Source organism: Marmota marmota, unplaced genomic scaffold (genome assembly GCF_001458135.2).
Source record: "Marmota marmota marmota unplaced genomic scaffold, marMar, whole genome shotgun sequence".
Taxonomy (NCBI): domain Eukaryota; kingdom Metazoa; phylum Chordata; class Mammalia; order Rodentia; family Sciuridae; genus Marmota; species Marmota marmota.
Genome location: NW_026000171.1, coordinates 3,717,472 through 3,742,760, shown reverse-complemented (window position 1 = coordinate 3,742,760; position 25,289 = coordinate 3,717,472). Strand labels below are relative to the sequence as shown.

The 25,289-nt window shown below is 39.0% G+C and overlaps 1 protein-coding gene across 2 annotated transcripts in view; it reads left to right on the top strand.

Annotated features, from left to right (window-relative positions):
• Window positions 1–25,289, top strand: part of Galnt8 (polypeptide N-acetylgalactosaminyltransferase 8) — a 69,058-nt gene that overhangs the window by 5,816 nt on the left and 37,953 nt on the right. For both annotated transcript variants that reach the window (XM_048787665.1, XM_015500630.2), the window contains exons 2-6: window positions 264–567; window positions 18,134–18,300; window positions 23,094–23,277; window positions 24,374–24,571; window positions 25,106–25,220. In XM_048787665.1, the coding sequence (XP_048643622.1) occupies window positions 264–567; window positions 18,134–18,300; window positions 23,094–23,277; window positions 24,374–24,571; window positions 25,106–25,220 (968 nt within the window). The remainder of the gene's footprint in view (window positions 1–263; window positions 568–18,133; window positions 18,301–23,093; window positions 23,278–24,373; window positions 24,572–25,105; window positions 25,221–25,289) is intronic.

The following is a 25,289-nucleotide window of genomic DNA, read 5'->3' as shown; positions in this document are numbered from 1 at the left end:
GGTGGGGTGGGGTGGGAGTGTCAGGGTCTCAGTATCCCCCTTGAAGGCACAGCCCCACATGACTGGAAGCTTCCAACTGGGCTTCACTTCTTAAAGGCTCCACCAAGCCGCTACACACAGGTTGTTTGGCTTATTTAGGATCCAAATTTATAGCAAAGAGAAAACCGTTTTACATAAATTAGGAAGGAAAGCAATGCCCAGATAATTAGGATCTAGTAAACTGTTTTATCTGCACTCTCCTACCCCGTCCTCTTCATCTGCAGAAGATGGTATGCAACTGGTTATGAAGCAACAAGAAAACAAGGACCACACACAAAAGAGGATAGAAGATGAAGTTCACCCTGCTCGAAAGGCAGTGGAAACCCCTGAGAGGGAGACAAAGAAGCAGCAGAACAGACCCCCAAAGAAACTCTTCCCGAACTCTCCGCTCTTCAAGCAGTGGGGCGACAAGCTTTCTGAAGCCCAGCAGAAAGAGGCCGAGGACCTGTTCCAGAAGTTTGGTTACAACGCCTACCTCAGCAACCAGTTGCCTCACAATCGCAGCCTCATGGACACACGAGATTCCAGGTGGGACGGACGAGGGTTGGTGGGAGGTTCTAGGGACCTCGGTCTGATTTGGGTCTGAGTTTTGGAAGCCATAAAAGTCTAGGGTTGGAAAGAGGGTGGGGGAGTGAGGGATTGCTGGAGAAGGGGATAAGGAGAGTTCTTGTTTTTAATCCCTTTTGCAACAGCAGCTTGGTGAACATTGGAGATAAACAGAGGTATCAAAGAAATGGTGATCCTTGGGAATTCTGATACAATGGGTCTAACCAATGATTTTACAGATGAGGATGCCAGGGCTGAGCAAAGACTTGTGCATGTCACCCCAAAGTTAGCAGCTCTATTTCCTCCTTTCGTACTTTCCTCCAATTCTCTGCTTGAATTCTTTGTTTTTAAATATAATTTTTAGAGACTTTCTGTTTTTATTCCTCATTGTTTTTTTCTTTTCTGCCTTGCCCATCTTTCTTCATAATTTTTTTTAAAAAGTAACATCTTTGTTGAGGCACAATTCATATACCATCCAATTCACCCATTTGAAGTATGCAATTTAAGTGATTTTAGTATATTCAGAGTTGTGCACCATCCCCACAATCAATTTTAAATCTTTTTCTTTACTAAAAAAAGAAACCCCATATCAGTGTCAGCCACTTTCCATTTCTCCACAACTTCTTACTCCCCTGGAGAGCATTAAAGTACTTTCTGTCTCTATGAATTTGCCTATTCTGGATCTTTCTCGTAAATGGGATCATATAACATAGGGTCTTTTGTGACTGTTTTTTAAAAAAACTATCATCATATTTTCAAGTGTTACAGCATGTATTGATACTTCATTCCTTTTTTAAATAGAACTAACAAAAATTGTATATTTTTATTGGTTCTGTTTAAATATCAATGACAACAGAATCCATTTTGATATAATTATACAAGCATGGAATATATCTTATTCTAGTTAGGATCCCATTCTCATGATACATGATGATGGGATTCACTGTATTGTTTTCATATACATACAAAAAATTATGGGAAATTGTTAGACCAGGACGCAAGAAAAGACCACTGACTCCAATTAAAATCAAATTAGAGCAAGCTTATTATTTTTACCGGCCCGTTGCCTCTCCCTCCCCAAACCTCGGGAACAAGACAGCACCCCAGCTTTCCTGCAGCCCAATCTTTATAGCCCAGAAAGTTACACAAAGGGGGGGTTACAGATAACAGAACTCTGGCAAGCATCACACTAATGGTAGTTTACATTTTTTGCTGGCCCCAACATCAGAATTTATGAGGACCATTAGAGCCTCAGAGAGGGTCGTTGTCTGGCCAGGGAAAGCCAAGATTTGTGAGGCGTCACTAAAGTTTCAGAGAGGGCTGCTATCTGGTCAGAGAGCCAGGCATGGGTGAATTCAAGGCATGGGCAGGCATTCCAAGCAGGTTCAGAATTTGCAGTAATTCATAGTAAAGCCGAAATTATCTTTTCATGGCTTTGTGGCAAGATGGCTCCCAATTTTAAGAACAGGTTGAGTCTATCAGAAATTACATGAGATTCATTCTACTGCCTTTCCCTCTTATATCCCCCCACCTTTCCCTCCATTCTCCACTGTCTAATCTACTGAACTTCTATCTCCCCCTCACCTCCCCGCTATTGTGGATTAGCTTCCACATATCAAACAAAACATTTAACCTTTGTTTTTTGGGGGGATCAGTTATTTCACTTAGCATGATAGTCTCCAGATCCATCCATTTGCTGGCAAATATCATAAAGTCATTCTTTTTTATGGCTGATTAATACTCTATTAATATTTCAACATTTTCTTTACCCATTCATCTGTTGAAGGGCAACTAGGTTGGATATTTTATATTTTAACTATGACTTTGAAATACAATTTATTAATATGTTAAGTAAAACTATATACATTATATTAACTTTACTATCTTGATTAACTAGAATAACTTCTTGTGGTTGTACATGATGTGAAGTTACACTAATGGTGTCTTCATATATGAACATAGGAAAGCTATATCTGATTAATTCTACTATTTTTCCTATTCCCATTTCCCCTCCCTTCTGTCTATTCCCCCCTGTCCAACCGGTAAACCTCCACTCCTCCCTTTGCCCAGCTTATTGTGAGTCAGCATCTACATAATCAGAGAGAACATTGACCTTTGGTTTTTTGGGGATTGGCTTATTTCACTTAACATGATATTGTCGAATGAGGTTACTTTGTCTGAAGTACCATATTTTATTTATTCATCAGTTGATACACATTGTATTGTTTCTACTTTGGACTATTATGAATAGTGTTGCTATGAAGACAGCAAGTGTTTGTATTGACCAATAACTTTGTGTTTCTTGGGTACAGTCTAAAAGTTGAATTCGTGGGTCATATGATAACCACATTAAACTGTCAGACTATTTTCCAAAGTGACTGCATGATTTTATATTCCAACCATCCATTTATAAGAGTCTTGATTTTTCCACATTATCACCCACATTTGTTATTATTTGTGTCTCTTTCTCTCTCTCTCTCTCTCTCTCTCTCTCTCTCTTTTTTTTAGTATCAGGGATTGAACTCAGGGGCACTGGACAACAGAACCACATCCCCAGCCCTGTTTTGTATTTTATTTAGAGACAGGGTCTCATTGAGTTGCTTAGTGCCTTGCTTTTGCTGAGACTGGCTTTGAACTCATGATCCTTCTGCCTCAGCCTCCTGAGCCGCTGAAATTATAGGCATGTGCTACCACATCTGGCATTATTTGTGTTAAATTTTAGTTAGTCATTCTGATGAGTGTGAAGTGATATCACATTGTGATTTTGTTTTCAATCTTGAAGGCCTAATGATGATGGACATCTTTTCATGTGTTTATTTACCATTTGTATGTTTTCCTTGGAGAAATTCAGAGATGCCTCCTTTTCAAAATTGGTTTATATGTCATTATTCATAATATATCCTAGATATAAATTCCTATTAGAAACATGCAAATATTTTCTCCTAGTATATGGGTTGTCTATTCACTGTCCTGGTGGTCTTCTTTGAGGCACAAATGTTTTAAATTTTGATGATGTCCAATTTATCCATTTTCTCTTTGGTTGCTTGTATTTTCGGTGTCATATATAAGAGACTATTGCTGAAGGCAAGGTAACGAAGATTTATACCTATGTTTTCTTCCAAGAGTTCTGTAGTTTCAGTCTTAAAATTTGGGGGCCATATTATGTGAATTTTTATATATGGCAATGTGTATGTGGTATAGGAGTCCAACTTTATTCTTTTGGATGTGGTCTGATCATTATCCTGCTGTCCCACCACCCTCCAGTGAAGAGATAAGTTTTGCCACATGTGTTCTCTTGGTACTCTTGTTGAAATGAATTGGGCAGAATCACAAAGGTTTGTTTCTAGGTATCAATTCTCTTTGCCTCATGTTTACTTGACCCTTATGATAATGACAGACCACTGTGGTAACACTAGTTTTGTGGCAAGTTTCAAAATGTAATAAAGTGAGTTTTCAACATTTCTTATTTTTTAAGATTGTTTTGTCTATTTAGGTACATGAATTTCTATGAATTTTAGGATTCACTTATTAATTTCTGAAAAAAAAAAAACCATCAGGATTTTGATAGGGATGGTCTTGAATCAGTAGATCAATTTATAGAATATCTTAACCAATATTCCAGTTCATGAACATGGGAAATATTTCCATTTATTTAGGTCTTTTAAAATTTCTTTCAACAATGTTTTGAGTTTTCAAAATATGAGTTTTGCATTTCTTTTGATTGTATATCACCTTTTAAGAAGTGTCAGCTCCTTAGTCCATTTATTGATTGGGTTGTTTGTTTTTTTTTTTTTTTGGTGTTAAGTTTTTTGAATTCTTTATATATCCTGAAGAATAGTGCTCTATCAGATGTGCATATGGCAAAAAATTTGCTTATATGTTTATAATATCCAATCCCTTCCCCTACTGCCTTCCCCCCTTTGCTATAATTTCCACATATGAGAGAAAACATTCAACCCTTGATATTCTGAGTCTGGCTTATTTCACTTAGCATGATGTTCTTCATATCTGTTCATTTACCAGCAAATGCCAATATTTAGTTCTTTTTAAGGCTGAGTAAAACTCCATTGTGTATATATACCACATGTTCTTGATCCATTCATCTATTGAGGGGCATTTGGACTGATTCCATAATTTGTCTACTGTGAATTAGGCTTCTATAAACACTGAAGGGACTGTGTCACTAGAGTATGCTGATTTTAGTTCCTTGGGATAAATACAAATGAGTGGGATAGCTGGGTCATATGGCGGTTCCATTCTTAGTTTTTGAGGAATCTGGTAGATTGTTTTTTCAATTTCTTTTTCAATCTGTTCATTGTAAGCCTATAAAAACACAATTGATTTTTGTACAACCTCACTGAACTAATGTATTTTAATAGCTTTTTAGTGGGTTTTAGGGCTTTTCTACATATAAAATTATGCCATCTGCAAAAAAGATAGTTGTATTTCTTCCTTTCCCACATAAAGCCTTTTATTTCATTTTCCTTCTAATTGCCTGGTTGGAACCTCTATTGTGATGCTGAACATAATTAGTGAGAAGTGATTTCCTTGTATTATTCATCATTATGGGCGGGAAAGCAATGACTATTTCACAAAAAACTGTGGGTTTTTTTTATATACATGCCCACTAGAAATTTCATTCTATGCCTAGTTTGTTTAGTGTTTTCTCTCTTTTACCATACAGGAGCATTAAATTTTATGAGACGCTTTTTATGTGTCTATTAAGATGTCCGTGAGATTTTTGTTCACTAGCTATTCATGTGGTATATTACATTAAAATTTATTGATATGGTTTTAGGATATCAAACCAATTTCAAATTCTTGGCATTAAATCCCATGTGGTCACAGTGTATAATCTTTTCTCCATGTTGCTGGATTTGGTTTGCTCCTATTTTAAAACCTTTTTTTTTTTTTGGTGGGATGGGGTGGTACTGGAGATGGAACCCAGGGCTTCATGCATGCCAGGCAAGCACTTTCCCACTGAGCAACATATCCAGCCCTGTAGTGAGTAATATTTTTATTAGTAATTTAATCTCTTTGCCTGATGTGGTTCTATGAAGATTTCTAGTTCTTCTTGAGCTAGTTTTCTGTCTTTCCAGTAACTTTTCCATTTCATTTAAGTTACCTAATTTGTTGGCAGACAGTTGTTTAAAGTATTCTTTTATAATCTTTTAAATATCTGTAAGGAGTATGATGATGGATCAATTTTATTACTATTTTGGTAATTTGAGATTTTTTATTTTTGTCTTATTCAGTCTTGCTAATGAGTGAAAATTTTGTTGATCTTCTCAATAAACCATTTTTTCATCTGCTTTCTCTGTTACTGTGTATCTATTCTCTAACTTACGTATTTCTATTCTCATCTTTATTATTTTCCTTCCCTCTCCTTGCTTTGTATTTTAAAATAGAAAGAGAATTTCCCAGCTCTTTCTTTTATAGTTGGTTACAATGGAAGCTTAGATTATTGAATGGAGATCTCTCTTCTCCTTTTTAACATAGCTTTTCTGCAGCTATATCTTATAAATTTTGGTATGTTATGTTCTTGTTTCCAATTACCTTTTCTTAAGGCATGTTCTAATTTTTTCTTAAGGCATGTTCTAATTTCCCTTGTGATTTCTTCGTTGGCCCATTAATTCTTTAAGAATGTGTTTAAATTCCATTGTGATCAGAGAATCACATTTCGTGTGAATTCAATCCTTTTAAATTTACTGAGGACTCTTTTATGATAGCATATGGTCTGTCCCCAAGAATGTCATTTCTGTGGTTTTGAGAGGAATGTGTATTTACTCTTGTTGGGTGGAGCATTATGTAGTTGTCAGTCAGGTCACTTTAACTGGTGATAGTGCTTCAGTCTTCCATTTCCTTGTTCTCTTCTGTCTGGTTATTCTGCGCACAGTTGCAAGGGGAGTACTGAATCCCCAGCTATCATTATTGAATTGTCTATCCCTTCATTTATGTCAGTTTTCATTTCGTGTGTCTTGGGATTCTGTTGTTAGATAATATATTTATAATTGTTTCATCTTATTTATGGATTCATCAGTTTGCCACCAGAAAGTCCCCCTGGTATCACTAGTAGCATTTTTGTTTTAACATCTATTTTGTCTGATGTTAGTGTAGCCATGCCAGCTTCCTATGCTTGCTGTTTGTGGGGCACGTCATTTTCTCTCCTTTCATTTCAACCTCTTTGTAGCTTTCAATATTTCCTGTAACTGTATGTAGTTGGACTTTTTAAAACAACAACATGGTGGTTTCGACTTTTTTTGACTGGGTCACCTCATTCATGTTTTTATTGATATGCCTGCCATTTTATTTCCTTTTTCTAAATATTTTTGTCTTTTCCTATCATTCCTCCTTTACTGCTTATCTTTTTTCATTAAACAAGTGCTTTCTAATATCACAGTAAAATCATTTCCCTGATTTCCACTATTTTTAGTTATTTTCTTAGTGGTTTCTATAGGGCTTATCACATACATCTTAACTGATCAGAATTGTCTTAGATTTATACTTAATTTTACTGAGATATAGAGAGGCCATTTCTATGTTGCTCTATTACTCTTCTTTTTTTTTTTGCTGTTTTTCTAACACATATTACATATAAGCATGGTACAAATGCCCCCATACTGTTATAATGATATATATATTTTTCTAATTAAAGAGATGAAAAAAATGAAAGAAAGTATGAATTGCAGACTTTGTTGTATTTACTTTCTTTTTATTGTGTCTGATTCTGCATATTGGTTCCTTTGGATCAATTTATTATCTGGTGTCATTTTCTTACTTTGACATAGCTCTACTTCCACCCACCTTCCTTGTGCTCTTATTGTCAAATACATTGTATTTCTCTGTGTTACGGACCCAACAATAGGAGTATATGTGTATAAATAAGTATATATAAAATTTATGTATGTATGGAGATATATATATATATATATATCCCCACATTGTTTTATACAATTTCTTTTAAATTACCCATTAAAAGAAATTTATACTATTTCTTTAATAATTCCATAATTACTTTTGCCGGTATTTCTTTTGCTGTGTGTGTGTGTGTGTGTGCGTGTGCGAGCGCGAGCGTGTGCATTTGAATTACTATCCTGGATGACTTGCTTTCAGCTTAAAGAACTTAGTATTTCTTGCAGGGTGGCAACAAACTATCTCAGCATTTGTTAATTTTCCAGCATCTTTATTTTGCCTCCATATTTGAAATATATAAGATAAAATATGCTTGTTTAACACTTTTATTTGGTATCTTAAAAATGTCATCCCTCTGCCTTCTGGCCTCCATTGATTTTTATAAGATGCCAACTATCCTTATTGGGGTTCTCTTGTATGTGATGTCATTTTTCTTTTGCTTCTTTCAAGTTTTTCTGTTTATCTTTGGTTTCCAGCATTAGGATTATGATATATCCTGGTGGGTATCTCTTCATGTACCCTACTTGGAGTTCATTGAGCTTCCTGAATGTGTCTTGGAAGTTTATAAGTATTATTAGTATTTCTTTAGGGGTTATGAAGTCATAAGTCGTGGCTTCTAAGTGATAGAGTCTTGTAGCACCGTACTGGGGAGATAGTAAATAAACAATGAATTGTGAGCAATTTAAAAATTTCTTTCTCTTTATATTGTCAATCATCTATCCAAATAGTTCTCATTTGAGAGCTGATCTTAAGGATTCCAAGATGGGAGGCCAGAGGCAGGCAGCACCCTGTGTTGCTCCATGATCCAGGTCTCACCTAGTCGGAATAATGCATCTCAGAGAGTGTAAGAGGACCCCTATATAGCTAATTTCCTCAGAAATCATCAGTGCTGTGGCCCCCTGCCCAGGGCTCAGAGCCTTAGCATTGGAGCAGGACTCCGGACCCCCAGCACCGGAAACCCAAAGCCCGCAGTTGTAGCTCACCCACGGCTCTCAAGCAGCTTACCAGAATCACCGATCCAGCACCTCTGCAGAACTCCAGACTGTGCCCCGCTCCCATGCAGGTCACTCGGGGACTACCTACCCACAGCACAAGGCCATCACCTGGCTCCCCCACCCTACCAGACACCCCGGTTCTGGAAGCAGACCGACTCCATCTTGGGTAACCTTTCTCACCATATTTGGTGGGGGCAGCTCTCAGCTCTCAGATCGGATCTCCATCTGGCCAGGTACCAGGTATCAAACTCTTCCCCCACCCCCACCCCAGCGGCGACCTCAGTACAGTGACCACTCAACACAAAAACAGCTCCCAGTTGGGCAGGTGTGCAGTGCGACCAGGGCGCTGCTCACCTGGTGTGAGCCTGGCTATGAGAGGTCCCACAGGTGATAACTGCTAATTGACAGGGGATGGAACTAAAGTTTGGAGCCTAACACAGAAATCTTCAGGCAAGAGAGGGAGACAATACTGGGTGCTCAAGTTAGACGAGTGGTCCCAAAAAGAGACCCGTGAAGTGCAGAGACTGACAGGTGGCACTCTCTGCTTCCAGACACCCTATACCGGGATCAATCCTCTCACCCTGGTTACCTACACCATCCTGAGGGCAGAGATACCAGCTTAAAACAGCTTTTCTGTTTCTCTTCTCACCTATTGGATGAGAAACAGAAACCAAACAACCAACCAACAACAACAACAACAAAAAACGGATCTCTAAAACTAGCAACAACCCTGGTTTCTTCTTTCGAGTTATATATTTTTTCCTCTTTCTCTTCTACCCCTCTATCCTCCAGCCCTCACATACCCACATATGTGAAACCAAGAACTTTGTATGAAATAGGATTTTGAGGACTGAGTCATCTGAATAATAATAATTTAAAGGTGTTGTATATGCCCCTTTTTTCCTTCTTTCATTTTTCTTTCCCCCTCCAAATTTTACTATTTTTACATCCTGTATTTTTCTAAATACATATGTGTGTTTGTTTTATGTTCTCTACTGTCCTCCTACATACTTGTCTACCCAAAATTACCTCCTGTCTATTTTCTTGCTACTAACCCTCTTCATTAGATTTCTCTTTCACATTTCCCAAGATATACTAACTTTATACCCTTACATCTTTCCCCCTTCAGCATATTGTCCTACTCCCCACCCCCATTTCATTGTCCACCGTCAGAAACTGTAAACCTTTTTACGAAACTACTGATTATATTTTAGAAAATAATTGAATCCAACATTTCTGTACATTGAGACTAAATTGTAAATGTCTTAATAACAACAAATTGTTCATAGGTGATATATTGTGGATATTGGGATCAGTTAATATTGTCCTTCCCCATAAAGGAGGGATCTTGGAACCCTACAAGAGCCCTACAAACCTATAGAGTAATAACACACCAGACCCACAGAGCTGGAAAGGAAGACACATGAGCAACATGAAAAGACAAGGGAAGAAAGTGCCACAAACAAATCAAGACACCACTGCAGAAGAAATGACGAGAAAGAGTTCAGGATATACACGATTAAAATGTTCTGTGCACTCAAGGAAGATATAAGAGAGCAAATACAAGCAGTGAAAGATCACTTCAACAAGGAGCTACATAAACAAATCCAAGAAGCAAAAGATCACCTCAACAGGGAGATAGAGGTTCTAAACAAAAAAAAAAAACCACCAAACAGAGAGCTGATCTTTAACCCATGTTTTGCATGGCAGAGGCCCAAACCATGGCCTGACAGATGATGAATTGGTATTTTCCACCATATCACCAGGAAGAGATTTCCTAGAATCCTGTTTCTCTGAATGAGAAGGCAAAGGTGAGCCTTAGAGGGCGAGTGGGGAAGCTACTTCTCCACTAAGGCCTCCTTATTTCAAGATGAACTTTGTCTGGGGTAGATTACCTTACCTGGGATGTTCTGCAGTTAACATATTTAGAGAAACCTTTCTGTCTTATTAGCTTGTGAAAGGATGATAAAAAAAAAAGTTTTATTTGTTCATGATAACTCTTAATGACTGATAGTGATTACCTGAAGTATTATTATGTTGAGAAAACTTTTGAGTCCATAGGGTCAAGTGCATGAGTGCTATGATCTATTAGCAATGTCTGACATGAGCAAGGAAGGAGGAGAAGGTAGCACATATTTTACTATTTGCTCCTTGTGAGATGGGAATCAAGTAGAACCTGACAAATTTTCTCTTGAGTCCATTGCATAATTTTGGGCTTTAGGTATGAGAATGATATGTTGGGAGCTATTGGTGATTGAAGCTGTCTTATCCAAATTTAATTTTGGAGAATTCAGGTTTAATTCCATAGGAATTAACTCATGAAACTGCTTGTCAGAAAGTATTACTGTGGCTGAAAAATATTTATGAATGAAATATTCTGTACCTGAATATCATTTGAATTATACTGGATACTTATAAACCAATTGAATAATCTTCTTTCCTGTTATTCATTAAAAAATATGTAACTCAGATGCCTAAGAATTTCAGAATTAAAGCATCGTAGAAACCTGTATGGTTTGAGAACTATAGGCAAGGCCACTCCACTGATTTCCTTTTTCTGGTAGAAAGGTACTGAGAATTGAACTGGAGGTACTTTACCAGATTGAGCTACATCCTCAGCACTTTTTAGTTTTTTACTTTAAGACAGGGTCTTATTAAGTTGCTTATGGCCTTGCTCATTTGCTGAGGCTGACTTCAAACTGTGATCTTCCTGCCTCAGCCTCCCAAGCTGCTGGGATTACAGGTGTGTGCCCAGCATCAATGACTTTCTTTGAGAAAGTCGTAACTTAGTAATAAATGAGAGTTATCATTACATCTTAAATTTAGTATAGATGTGCCCTTTAGTCTAACTTCCTGCCAAAAGACATGACAAAGTGACTGTAGTTGCTAGGTTTTGGCAGTTTTCTAAATAGCTGTCTGATACTAGAAAGATGTCACAGTTCTTATGTGGTCATGTCCTCTTTACCTTCCAGAGATGATAAAAGCTGCTTGAGAGACTGTTGTGTGGAATTGGTCTGTGACTTTATTGAGTTTGGGTAGATATTAACACCAACAAACTGTTGGAGAGAGTCTACCAAAATGCTGTGGACAGGACCAGCTACATAATTCACAGGGCCCAGAGTACAATACAATTGCAAAATCCTTTTGTTTAAAAAATAATTAAGAATTCTTCTGGATGCAGTGGTACATGCCTGTCATAGAAATTACTCAGGAGACTGAGGCAGGAGAATAAGTTTAAGGCCAGCCTCAGCAATTTAGCGAGGTCCTAAGCAACTTAGAATAGTAAAAGTAAAAAGACTGGGGATGTAGCTCAGTAATAAAGCATCTCTGGGCTCAATCCCCAGTACCAAAGTAAATAAATAATTAAAATAAAAATTTCAAATGATGATGGTAAAGCATTAAATCAAGTGAGGAGACCCTCTAAGTGTGGTTTCTGTGTGTGACTGTATAGGCTGCATTGCCTACAGAGCTGGCTGTGGGGCTGGTGTAATTTGCCTGAGGAAATCCCTGTGTAAGGGTGAAAACCTGTTTGCTTGTGCACAAATCAGTTTTTCTGTTCTATACCACAGTAGTTTTGGGTGAAATTCTGATATGCTTTAAATTTATCTTTCTACCACTAACACTTAGAGCTTACCTTATTATTTCTGTGATAACACACATAGACAGGTGCTTGTCTGTGTGTGTTATCACAACCATGACTATATTGGGAGGAGTTGCTAAAGATTGGTTCCTCTAGATGTCCTTCAATCAACAATTATTTAAAAAATATTTGTTGCAGCATCATCTAATGTAGTCTGGTTATTAAAATTTAAGCTGATGAACATAAATTCAATTTTTAGTTTATTGTTTACGTTAATCATATTAAACAGCCACATGAGGCTGGTTGTCACAAAGTGCAGCACAGACATAGAACACTGGGACACAAAATTCCATTGGAAGAATACTGCGGTACATTCCAGATCAGCTGCTAGGGAAGCACAGAGGGGGAAACCATGGTTTTTGGAATGGTAGGAACCTTATTTTCTGCCTTTCTTGATATAAAGTGGGGAAGAGAAGGTGGGGGTGTGGATAAGAAAAGTGTTGTGAAAGCATTTAGAATATTTCCATGAAAAAATTCAAAAAGAAGCATGGGAGGCATTGTGGAGAAAAAGAAAATCTAAAAGTTTGATGATGCAATTATGTGAATTAGAGGGAAGAGAAGTGGAATTGAGTTTTAATCAGCCTTCAATTTAACATAATTACCTATTCTTACTCTCAGTTACATACACATTTATTATATAACCATTCTGTTCCTGACATTGAGAACTGCCACTGTGCTTTAAAGAATTTAAAGTTCTCTGTCAGGTTCTTCTACCTGTGCTTTAAATATTGATGAGCTTCAGGCTTTAACATGAGGCTCCTTCCTGTTTATAACTCAGGTGATTTTACCCAATGGGGAATTCAACCAACACCTTCGTGGTGATGCCTCCTAAATCTACACATCTCTAATTCAAACTGTTCTGCTGAGATCCTGGAACAATATATACAATGACCTGCTAGAAAATCCATGATGTGACTCAGAGGCACCCCCACACTCAATGTGGCCAATTTCTAAATGTGTCGGTTTCTATTTCTCCTCTTATTTCTCCTGGCTTAGTAAAGGATGCTGTTGTCCAAGGGATAATTACAAAAATAACAAGAACTACCAAAGTAGCAAGAATAACAACTAACATTTATTGAACTTCTTTACAAGCAATTTATGCACATGACCACATTTGAATCTCATAATATTGTGATATGAGCATTATTATTATTACTGCTACTACCATTTTACAGATAAGGAAAGGGAGGTACAAGAGAATATGCCTATAGAAAATGACAGAGCTGACTTGGAGGAATTCCAGTCTTACAGCATTGTTATAACCTGGGAGCCTGATGAAAACTCTGGATATCAGGCTCCACCCAGACCTGCTGAACCAGAATTTTAGCAAGATCCCCAGGTGGTGTGTGTGTGCACCTTAGAGTTTGAGAAAGAAACTATTTTCACTCCTTTCTTTCTTCAGGGAGGATCTTAGGAGAAAGATCCTCCACTTGTATTATGGAAACCCCCTGTGGCTAATTGCTTTCTGCTATAGTCAGCTTTCTGTCAGTAGGAACAGATACCAGAGAAATCAATTTACAAAGGTAAAAAGTTTATTTTGACTCACAGCTTTGGAGATCCAGTCCATGGTTGGTGGATTCTGTTGCTTTGGCGCCTGTGGGGAGGCAGCACATCATGGTGGGAGCACAGATGGAGCAGAGCTGCTCACTTCCTGGCTGGGAAGTGAAAGGAAGGAAGAGGAAGGCACTGTGGTCCCTCTGCTTTGAATCTTGTCCCCCAATGCTCTGAAGAACTTCTATCATTTCCCACTTTTTACAGGTTCTACCACCTCCCAATAGTGACACAGAGATCAAGCCTTTAACACATGGGCCTTTGTGAGACATTTAAGATCCAAACTGCTGTGTTCATGGTGGCTGAAAGAACTTATTAACAACATTAATTCGATCATACCCATTCTTTGTTTAAATTCCATGAGTACCTCTAGGATACAGTCCAATCTTGTTAGCCTTTGTGGCCTGTTCCCTGCTGGTGTGTGCAGTCCCACCTCTGGCCATGACTACTGAGCAGCACAGCTCTTCAAATAATATGTGTGCTTTTAATACTCTGTGCATTCATCCAGCTGCCTGTGGTGTGGGCTTAAAATGCACTGAAATCTCAGGGGCTGCAACTAAATACCGACAGACATCCATGATGCAAAGAGAGGTTTGGGTGGGGCCTGAGGTGACCAGGGAGAATGTGCTGTGAGCATTTCTAACAACTCTTGACTCTGATCAGAGGAGGTGTTATCCTCTGGGAAGGAGGTTTCAGTGAGACAAATGTCTGCTTGTCAGAGACGCCAGAAATCTGGATTTAAAACAAGAATATTGGCAACTACTTTAAATAAAAGTAAGGATTGAGGCTTCCTTCCAGAATGGCAGAATGTTGAGTGCAGCATCTTTCCTCCCTACTAAAACAACCATCCAACTGGAGAAAATTATAAAAAAGAATCACTCAGTGTTTTCAGAATTTTTCTTGAGGGCACAGAGCAAATGCAGAAACATTCTCATAGGAATGTATCATTAAGATCAGTGGGAATCTGTGGCATATGAATGACCCCCTTGCCCCCCACTTGCTCCCTCCACACCACCCCCAGTTCTAGCTTTGAGAAACTCTACCTAAATTTCTCTGCTCTGAGTGGGTATGGTCAAGAGATAGAGGGCTCCTTTCCCCTGCAGCTCCCAGCTCAGGGCAGTGGTTTCACGCTGGGAAGGGCAGGCCAACCATATTTCACATCTTCCCCATTCTTGGGATGCAAAAATTCTGTTCCTAGTGGAGTCAACTGTGACTCCTCCCCTCCACCTTGCCCTACTTCCTACTCCTAAGGTAGAATTTCAGCTGTTGCTGAGTCTGGCCAAGAATGCTGGGTTCTGTTTTCTTCTTCCCCAACTTGTTTGCACAGTGGATGTTCCACACTAGAATGGAAAGGCTAAGAAATCCAGGGGCTGCTGCCTCCACTCCCAAACTCCCAAACTCCCCCTCCTCAGTGTCTTCCTGCAGAGCAGGGTGTCATTCCAGAAGTGAGATCCTGTTCCCACCCCAGCTCTGTGCACTGCTGCCCCTGCGTAGAAGGAAAGGGAGGGTGAAAACCTCCTAGCCCAGTTTAAGGGATTGACCTTATTCAGAACACAGCATGAAGAAGTCCATGCCTAATGGTGTTGTCTGAACCAATGAAATTCTTGGTGGAGAACATTTAGGAGGACACTCATAGCCCCACAATATGAGTAGTAAGATGGGGGAACATGCAGAAATTTAACAGACAACACCATGGAAAGAGACAGCCAATCATAGCTGTCCTGGGATCACACCCATCCCTGGGTGATCTACAAGGTTTTGTGCAAGCACTGGGCCAAACCCACCCAGGAACCAGAGTAAGAAAAAGGAAAGACTTTTAACCATTTATCAACCTGCATACAGATCCATTGACAAACAGCTGAAACTTCAATAGCACTAGGGACATAAGCCCAACCTCTGCACACTGTTTGAACCATAAGCTACTGTGACCCAGGGGCATCTCCGAGGATGCCAGGATTAAAAATAAAATAAGGTCATGTGCTGCGTAATGATGCTTTGGTCATTATTTCTTCAAAATATGTTTTTAAAATCTCCATATTTAACCGCTCCTCAACTTTCTCACTTTTCTTTTGGGACTTTGACTACAATATGCATCACTGAATGGTGGGTAAGTTCTGAGAAATGCCTGGTCAAGTGACCCCATCACTGTGTGAACATCATACAGTATACTTGCAGAAACAAAAACAGCTATGATGTCACTTGGCAATTTAACCTTTTTTTTTTCTTTCTTTTTTTTTATTGGTTGTTCAAAACATTCCAAAGCTCTTGACATATCATATTTCATGCATTAGATTCAAGTTGGTTATGAACTCCCAATTTTACCCCAAATACAGATTGCAGAATCACATCGGTTACACATCCACATTTTTACATAATGCCCTATTAGTAACTGTTGTATTCTGCTGCCTTTCCTATCCTCTACTATCCCCCCTCCCCTCCCCTTCCATCTTCTCTCTCTACCCCATCTATTGTAATTCATTTCTCTCCTTGTTTATTTTCCCATTCCCCTCACAACCTCTTATATGTAATTTTGTATAACAATGAGGGTCTCCCTCCATTACCATGCAATTTCCCTTTTCTCTCTCTTTGCCTCCCACCTCATGTCTCTGTTTAATGTTAATCTTNTTGTCTAATTTTTTGAGTTCTTTGTGTACTCTGGATATTAGGGCTCTATCTGAAGTGTGAGGAGTAAAAATTTGTTCCCATGATGTAGGCTCCCTATTTACCTCTCTTATTATTTCTCTTGCTGAGAAAAAAACTTTTCAGTTTAAGTAAGTCCCATTTGTTGATTCTGGCAATTTAATCTTATGGAAACACTGTGGTATATGTGGTCTGTCACCAAAAGAAACATTGTAATCAGGCACACTGTCATGTCTTTGTATCAGAAATGAAAACATGCACAAATACAAACACGTGTTCAAGAATGTTCATAGAGCATCATTATTCATAATAGCCCCAAAGTGGAAATATCTGAAATGTCCATTTATTGGTAAATGGATAAACAGTATGTGACATATTTATACAATGGAATATTATTTGACAATAATAGGAATGAAGTACCGATACCTATTACAACACTGTAAGCTGTGAAAATAAGCTAGACACAAAAGACCATATGTTAGGCAATTATACTTACATGAAAGGTACAGAATAGGTAATTTTGTAGAAATAGAAGTGAGATTCATGGATGCCTATGGCTGAGGGGACAGAGGTAGAATGGGTTGGGGAGAAATGGAGAGTGATTGTTAATGTTACAGGGTTTCTTTTTATGTGATGAAAATATTTTAAAATCAGGTAGTGCTGACAGTTATTCAACTTTGTGACTATTACAAAAAGCATTGGATGATTCACTTTTAAATGTGTGAATTTTATTGTTTGTAAATTATATCTCAACAGTTGTGTTTAAAAACAAGGACTTGCTCAATGGGTACAAAATTACATTTATACAAGATGAGTAAATGCTAGACACCTGCTGTACAACATGGTGCCTATAGTTTATAATACAGCTTTATATACTTAAATATTTGTCAAGAGGATAGATTTTATATTGTGTTCTTAGATATGCACACAAAGCACAGGAATACAAGGAAATTTTTGTGGTGGAAATGTTTAGTCAGCATGGAGCTGGGGTCAGTCCCGGGACTGTGTGACTCCAAAGCCATCTGTGCCCTTTCCATGCACCATGAAGGGGATTTGATGGTATCATAGGTACATGCATCTTTCCAAACCCATCAAATTTGTATGCATTAAATGTGTGATGTTTTCAGTGTATCAGTCACACTTCAATAAAGCTATAAAAATAAGGGTAAACTAGTGTCTAGCATATGGTAGGCATAAATGTGGTGTATAACTTAAAAAGGGATTAAGCACAGTTCTCTGGAAAGTTTGCCTCCTATCTATAGTGAAGAAGTAGAGGGTTGTGTTAAAGGTGATTAGAGGTCTGAAAACATGGGGAAAGGATAGTGACAATGACAGAAAGAAGGCTGCTGACATGGAAGCTTACTTGGGCATGGGAGAGGAATGGGAATTCCTTTGGGGACATATTGAGTATTCGAGTAGAAATGTCGACTGAAGACTGATTTAAAAAGTATTGGGCCATCTCAAAATAAAAAATGAACGAGGGCTGGGGATATAGCTCAGCTGGTAGAGTGTTGCCTCACATGCACAAGGCCATGGGTTCAATCCCTAGCACCACAAAAACAAAACAAAACAAAAATGAACAGGGCTGGAACACAGCTCAGGGCTAGAGGTTCAATCCCCAGTAACACACACACACACACACACACAGAATAATTTTGGATAAATAAATATAAAATCTCCTTGCTAATGTGATAAACAATTGTTTCCCTCTCTAATGAGTTGGGGGTTTGATGGGTTGATATAAAAATCATATGTAGTAAAAGGGAAAATTGAGTATCAATAACATGGTTATCAAAATGGTTTCTTATAGGTGTGTTCAGAAGTCATACCCTTCCCTACTCCCATCCCTTGGTGTCATCCTCATATTCATGGATGAATCTCTGTCCATTATACAACGGGCCATCACCAGTGTCATCAGCCGGACCCCACCTCGATTGCTGAAAGAGATCATCTTGGTGGATGATTTCAGCTCAAATGGTGAGCAACTTGAGCAAGGAATAATCATAAGAATTACCATTTGTCATCTGTGCTTGGCTGGAAAGGGGTTGTAGCTTAAGGTTTGGGATACCTTGGGCTTCTCATGTAGGGAAAAGAAAAGGAAAATTTATTGAGGAGCTATTTGGGCTACCATGTTTAATTTTCATAAAGCCAAGAGAAGATCATTTTCTCAGTTGCATAGATGATACCACTAAGACACAGAAAGATCACATAGTATGCCCAAATTGCATGGAAAGTCAGTGTGGAACTGGGGTCCATCCTGGGACTGTGTGACTCCAAAGCCATCTGTGCCCTTTCTGTGCACCATGAGGGGGACTTGATGATGTGAGGAGGGTGGGGGTCTCAAAAAGACCTCAGACACCAGGAAGGGATTCAGAGCTACCTTAAAGATATCAACCCAATATCTATTGGTGATGAAGTCTGGAGTAAAAGAGCATTGAGTGCTGAAACTCTCCGCAGTGGCAACGATTCTTGCTCACAGGATGAATCTCCTGAGGTCTAGCTCAGTCAAGGAGGACGTGTGGGGAAGTGGCGGATAGTGAATCTTGCTGAATCCTTGCTTCTAAATTCATAGTCCCTGCTCCTTCCTTCTGAGCACTATGTCCTCAGGTACCTGAACTTCTCCACGCCCTGGTTTCCTTACATGGAAACATGGATGTTGATAATAATAAAAAAAATAACATCATGAATTAGAGTGAGAATTAAATGAGATAATCAGAGCAGCTAACATTATTTGTTCCAAACACTTTATGTGTGTTAACAGTTTTAATCATGATAATAACAATATGAAGAAGGTTCCACTTTTGTATTTTTACCATTTACATGGATGTAAAAAATTATGACTAATCAAAGAGCTTGCTGAACATCGAATAGCTGGTGATAGAATTAAGTTTTGACCATAAACTTGAGTTCAGAGCCCTTGTTCTAACCACTATCTTCACTGATACAATACATTGATTATGTCCAGTTAGCTCTAGTTTTATTAATTTTGGGCACCAAATAAAACTAACTAGAATTAAGTTGTAAAGCCAGAGATTGGGCGAGTGATAAGGATGGATTTAACTGTGTAGGCTATGTAGTAGGGGCCCTTTATAGGAAGGATTTGGCTCTTTCCTGGGCATCTTTAAGTACAGGCGGGTTATTGTTGCTTCAAGATTTCCCTGAGGGGAGACACACACAAAATGACAACTTAAAACTTTCTCTTTTGGGTTTCCAGACACTGAAAAATATTTATTTTCTTCTGTTATATGCCTTCCCCTCTTGTCATTTCAATGTAACTAAATAAGATATAAAAAGGTATATTTTCTAGAGCAAAATTCCACTGAAAACCAAAGAAAACAGCATGACTGGTTTCATTCATTTCCAGATGTGAAGCCTGATACCAAGTTGTTCACCTGACTTTCTAACGAGAAGTAGGATCATCAGTTATTTGCCTATGATAGCTGAAGACAGCTGAAATCTTTTGCAGCCTGAGACGATTTCAGCTAAGACCTTTTACCTCTGGGACTCTGCTTCGTCATGGGGCAAATGCAAGCATTAAGCTAGATCACTAAAACTTTATTTATTTATTTTTTTGGTGGGGAAAGAACCCTATAATGGTTACATAATTCCATGCTCCATGGCTAAGACTTCATTCAAGACTTTTTCCTATGAAACAATAAAATGGATTATAAACTATTATCAACATAGGGCAGACACATTTAAAGACAAGTCAAACAAAGGTCCCAATGTTCTAAGATGCATTACCATAATAATCTATCCTTCTAGACTTGGGCTTGGAACCATTTTTGTTTTTCATAAGGATAATTTGTTTGAAATGGCACAGAAAGAGGAGCTATTAGTCATTCCTTGACTGGTCAATGAAGCAGGAGTTAACTTCTCATTAACCATGGAAATACCAGCTATACTGACATTCAGTGAGCATATCCTAGAAATCTGCTGAGGAAAATAATAGGAAGTCTCTACTGTGCATGCTACAGGGAAATTTATTATCCATGTGAATTTGGAAACAAGTCACTAAAGTACTTCACACCTCAGTTTCCACATCTGTAACATTAGGGAAATAAATGGTGTCTACCTTCTAGGACCATGTGGGGGACTAAATAATATATGTAAAGTGCTCAGAACAGGCTCACTGTATTAGAAGTTTCTTCCTTCCTTCCTTCCTTCCTTCCTTCCTTCCTTCCATTAGAAGTTTCTTCCTTCCTTCCTTCCTTCCTTCCTTCCTTCCTTCCTTCCTTCCTTCCTTCCTTCCTTCCTTCCTTCCTCTAGATGTGGAACTTTATTTGCATCAATCAAATGCCTTCAGTGTCATCAGAGCTAATCTAAGAGTTTTTGGAAATTATATCAATGTAGGCACAATCCTAAATTTTCTCCAAATTTTAGACAAATTCTCCAATCAACAGCTATTGTGTTTCTACCATGTGCTAAGCACTATGTGTGGAAGAAGCTGTCAGAAATTTCAAGATGTTTCCATCTTAATTGGCCAGGAAAGGCACATCTGTGGAAGGGTACCTCAATGTATAAAGAATGCTGTCAAATTAAGTGAACTATCAGTCAGTATGAGGAAGCCCAGAGAGGGAGATGAGGGAGGCTTCCTTGAGGAGTGGGGCTTACACTGGGATTTGAAAACTGCCGCAGTCTGGCTGGGCACAAATGCCGCAGTCTGGCTGGGCACACAATCACGAGCCACCACACAGCTTGTAGATTCAAACAGCAACTCTTTATTCCCGAACTCACACCAGCCGTCTACAATCACGTTCTGGGGAAATCCATGTTCTCTGCCCAAATCCACCTCCACTGGGCTTCTATCTCCCAAAAAATACTGTCTGAATCCCGTGAGAACTCAAGGGGAACTCAGGCAGCAGGACACGCCCTATTCCTAGCAGGAATAATCTTAAACCTGGAACGCCCTAAACTGGAACGCCCTAAACCCAATTATCCTAAACCAGGAACACCCTAATCCGCCCTGGTCCTTGAGCAAGGTCACCTACATTCAATGTCACTGCAACATGGGGTACGCTGGCAAGGAAATTGTCATACCTACTTGGCTAATGGCTCCCAGCAGAAAACTTGTTAGGTTTTGAAAATGCAGAGAAAGTGAGAATGACTCAGGGGCTAGGATGAGGAGGGGATAGGTAGTCAGAGAAAAGAATGGTATGAGCAAAGACACAGAAGCCAAAAGCACCCTGGAATAAATCTTCAATTCCCATGCTGGACTATATGCACTATATAAAGATTATTATATAGAGAATGTGGAGAATCATGCAGGAAAAAGATACCATTTTGGAAACTGGAATACCCAAAAGATCACGTAAATTCTGGAAGAATCTGATCATCTTGGTTCACAATGGCCTGGGGGGTGATACTTAGCTACTCATTTCAAATTTGCTCTTCTGAGAGGGTGACTCAGAATCTGTGGCTCATTAGAGTTTTGGAGTTGGAAAGGTCTTGATAGATTACTTGCTATTTCCAAGTTGAAGAAACCGTCCCCAAATAGGAAGTGGCATGGAATCAGACAGTGATCCAACTAGAGTTTGACACCCACAGAAGAAGCTGTAAGAGATTCCAAGAAGTCCCATCTTAATTGATAAGGCAAGACACACCTGTGGAAGGATACCTCCAGGTGTGGACTTAGACTCATTGGCTCTCTTTTTACACCTTCAATAATTCAATCAATTACTTTTGAGTGTAACTGGGAGAGTTCTAAAATGCGACAAATTTTAGTGTCATATTCAGGTATATATTGATTCCATGTCCTGCCCATGCCTGGCCTCATAAGAATACTCATCTTTTGAGAAAAGAACCAGCAATAATCTCATTCCTGGGTTGTGGGGGAGAGGAGATGGGGAGAGGATTTGATAAACTCCACCAGGTACCCCCAGTCCTTGAGATGGTGTGACGTGGTGGTTAAAGAAAGCATGGGTTCATAGCCAAGGCATGCCACTTACTGGAAGTGTGACCCTTTCTTTTTCTCATTTCCTTAATCTGTAATCTAGTGCCTATCTTATAGAATTCTTTGAGAATTAAGTGAGTTAACATCAGTCAATACCTCAGAGACATTTGGTTAGGTGTTTTCCACATGGCTTAGTGATTTGCATGCAAGTTGTTTTCATACATGTAAAGAAAGCAGCTGTTAGGCTGAGTCAAAGAATAAAGGCACAGACAGGCTTTATAAAAAGGAAGGAGGGGGAGGGAAGAAAAAACTTATAAACAGTCTGGGAATAGTGAATCTTGTTTGCATAATTTGGGGAGTAAACTCTTTAGCAAGAAGTTGGCAAAAGATTAGTCTACACATTCTGTCCCAGTTAGTCCTTCAGCAGGCCAACAAGGAATATGCAAAACAAATCAGTCTCAGTTGTTTATGGGTTTTTCAGAAAGTCCTGTGAGTTTAGCTGTGAAGAAGATGTTCCAGGCTGTCTCTGCAAAATTGTCCATCACCATCTCCAATTTCATAAAGCAGGTCTGTCCTACCATCCTCATAAGAATTTCTCAATGTATAAAATGGACTTCTAACAGTGGCTGGTGCCTACTAAGTAGGCTTGTCAATTTAATTGTGAAGTAAAGGAAATTAAGAATAATAAGATTAAACCTCAGGGTAGAAGAAAGAAAATAATTATGTGCAGGAAAACATTACCTATTGTATAGGTCAAGGTTGAAGAATTGCTTATCCTACAATGGTAATCCAACCACTATTATAAAATAGTATCAAATTTCTGTACCACATTGATTATTGCACTCAGTGTTTCTGTGGGTGTGTGTTTGGTTGGCAGGAGAACTAAAGGTGTCCTTGAATGAGAAGATTAAGCTTTACAACCAGAAGTATCCTGGATTGTTGAAAATGATACGGCATAGTGAGAGAAGAGGTCTTGCTCAAGCACGCAACACGGGCTGGGCAGCTGCCACTGCTGATGTGGTTGCCATCTTGGATGCTCATATTGAAGTGAACGTTGGGTGGTAAGGTTCCAGGAGGTTTTTTTTTTTTTTTTCCTCTGAGAAAGGACAGATTAGAGATATCACACATGTTCAGAATACAAGATAGGATATTGTAAAAATAGGAAAGTCAATACCAGTCTTTAAACAAAGGGATGCTCCATGGGAGGAATAGATGAACTCTAATAGGGCAGAGGGGTGGGAGGGGAAAGGAGGGGGCAGGGGGTTAGTGATGGTGGAATGTGATGGACATTATTATCCAAAGTACCTGTATGAAGACACGAATTGGTATAACATACTTTATATACAAACAGAGATATGAAAAATTATGCTCTATATGTGTAATAAGAGTTGTGATGCATTCTGCTGTTATGTAATTAAAAAATAAAAGCAATTAAAAAAAAGAACTTGGAAAAAAAACAAACAAAGGGATGCTCCAAAGACTCAGGAATTCTGGTTGGCTAAAAAATGTGATGCTCTGTTAAAGGAAAAAAAAAATGGACAGGAAGTACGGAAAGCTATGATGGAAATCAAATAGCTTTTCCCAGCCCTGAAAGTATATGATATAAAGATTACATAGAGCCCTGTGCAGTGGCTCATGCCTCTGGAGGCAGGAGGATCATGAGTTTAAAGCTAGCCATAACTTAGCAAGATCCTAAGCAACTTAACAAGACCCCGTCTCAAAATAAAAAATAAAAAGGTCTGGGGATGTGCTCAGTGGTTATGCATTCTTGAGTTCGATCCCTGGTTACCTCCCCCCACCAAAAAAAAAAAAGATTACATGGAGAATCACAGTCACACAGGAAATAGCATTTTGGACACAGTGAGACCTATGAGATTATGTAAATTCTGGCAGAATACTGATAGTCCTGGTTCACAATGATCTGGGCGTGATATTGAGGTAGCAATTTCAAATCTTCTCTTGACATGGGTCAGCAGTTAGTAGCCCTGGATACCTTGAAATCTGCAGAAATTCTCTGGACTCAAGAGAGTCCTACTGTCAGCCAGCTCAGTCTAAATGAGAAGACAGTGTCAGGGCAATGTGTGAGCAGGTTTGTTAGCTCAGTCTTGCTGCTTGCCCTCACATCCATGCTGGGCTGATTATAAATTCTTATTCTAGGGCAGAGCCCATCTTGGCTAGGATTCAGGAAGACCGCACCGTGATTGTGTCTCCTGTGTTTGACAAAATTTGTTTTGATACTTTACAACTGGAAAAGTATGGACTGGCAGTGCATGGGTTTAATTGGGAACTATGGTGCCGGTATGATGCACTGCCACAAGCCTGGATTGATCTGAATGATGTCACTGCTCCAGTGAAGTAAGTCTGAGTAGGCTCAGGGGACTTGATGAGAACATGGGAAGGCATTAGTAATGGTGTGGTTTTTTTTTTTTTTTTTTTTGGTGCTAGTAATGGAAGTGAAATGGAGGAGTGGAGGGTCTGGGTTGAAGGATAAGGGAAAAAAGAGAGAGGGAGAAAAACATGATGAGCTGACTCCAGGTGAGAATTCATAGACATTTTTGGCTATTTAGGGCTTTCACATAAGAATCAAGCCAATTATTTAATGTTTTAGAAAACACTTGGTCTACTTCAAGCATTATCAACTATGAGGCAGGGATATCAAGATGAAAGTGTAATTTTAATATAATTTGAGAAGTGTTCTGATAGCACAGTGGCTGGGGGAAACTTCCATGCACTTAGTCTAGTCTGAGGATTTCAGGCAGCCTTCAGGATAAGGGGAGGCTTAGGTAGAGTTCTGAAGACAAAACCATCATTGGGCTTCCCACCTCTTACCTCCATCCTGACCTATTCCTTGTAGAGGGATGAGTGACTCTCTTGCTGTGTGCTCTACAGGAGTCCTTCCATCATGGGCATCATGGCTGCCAACAGACTGTTTTTGGGAGAGATTGGGGCTCTGGATGGTGGGATGCTGGTCTATGGAGGAGAGAACGTGGAACTTAGCCTAAGGGTGCGTACATTTCCCTTCTCTTTATGGGACAATGCCAAAGAGGAATGTGTTAGTCAGCTTTCCATTGCT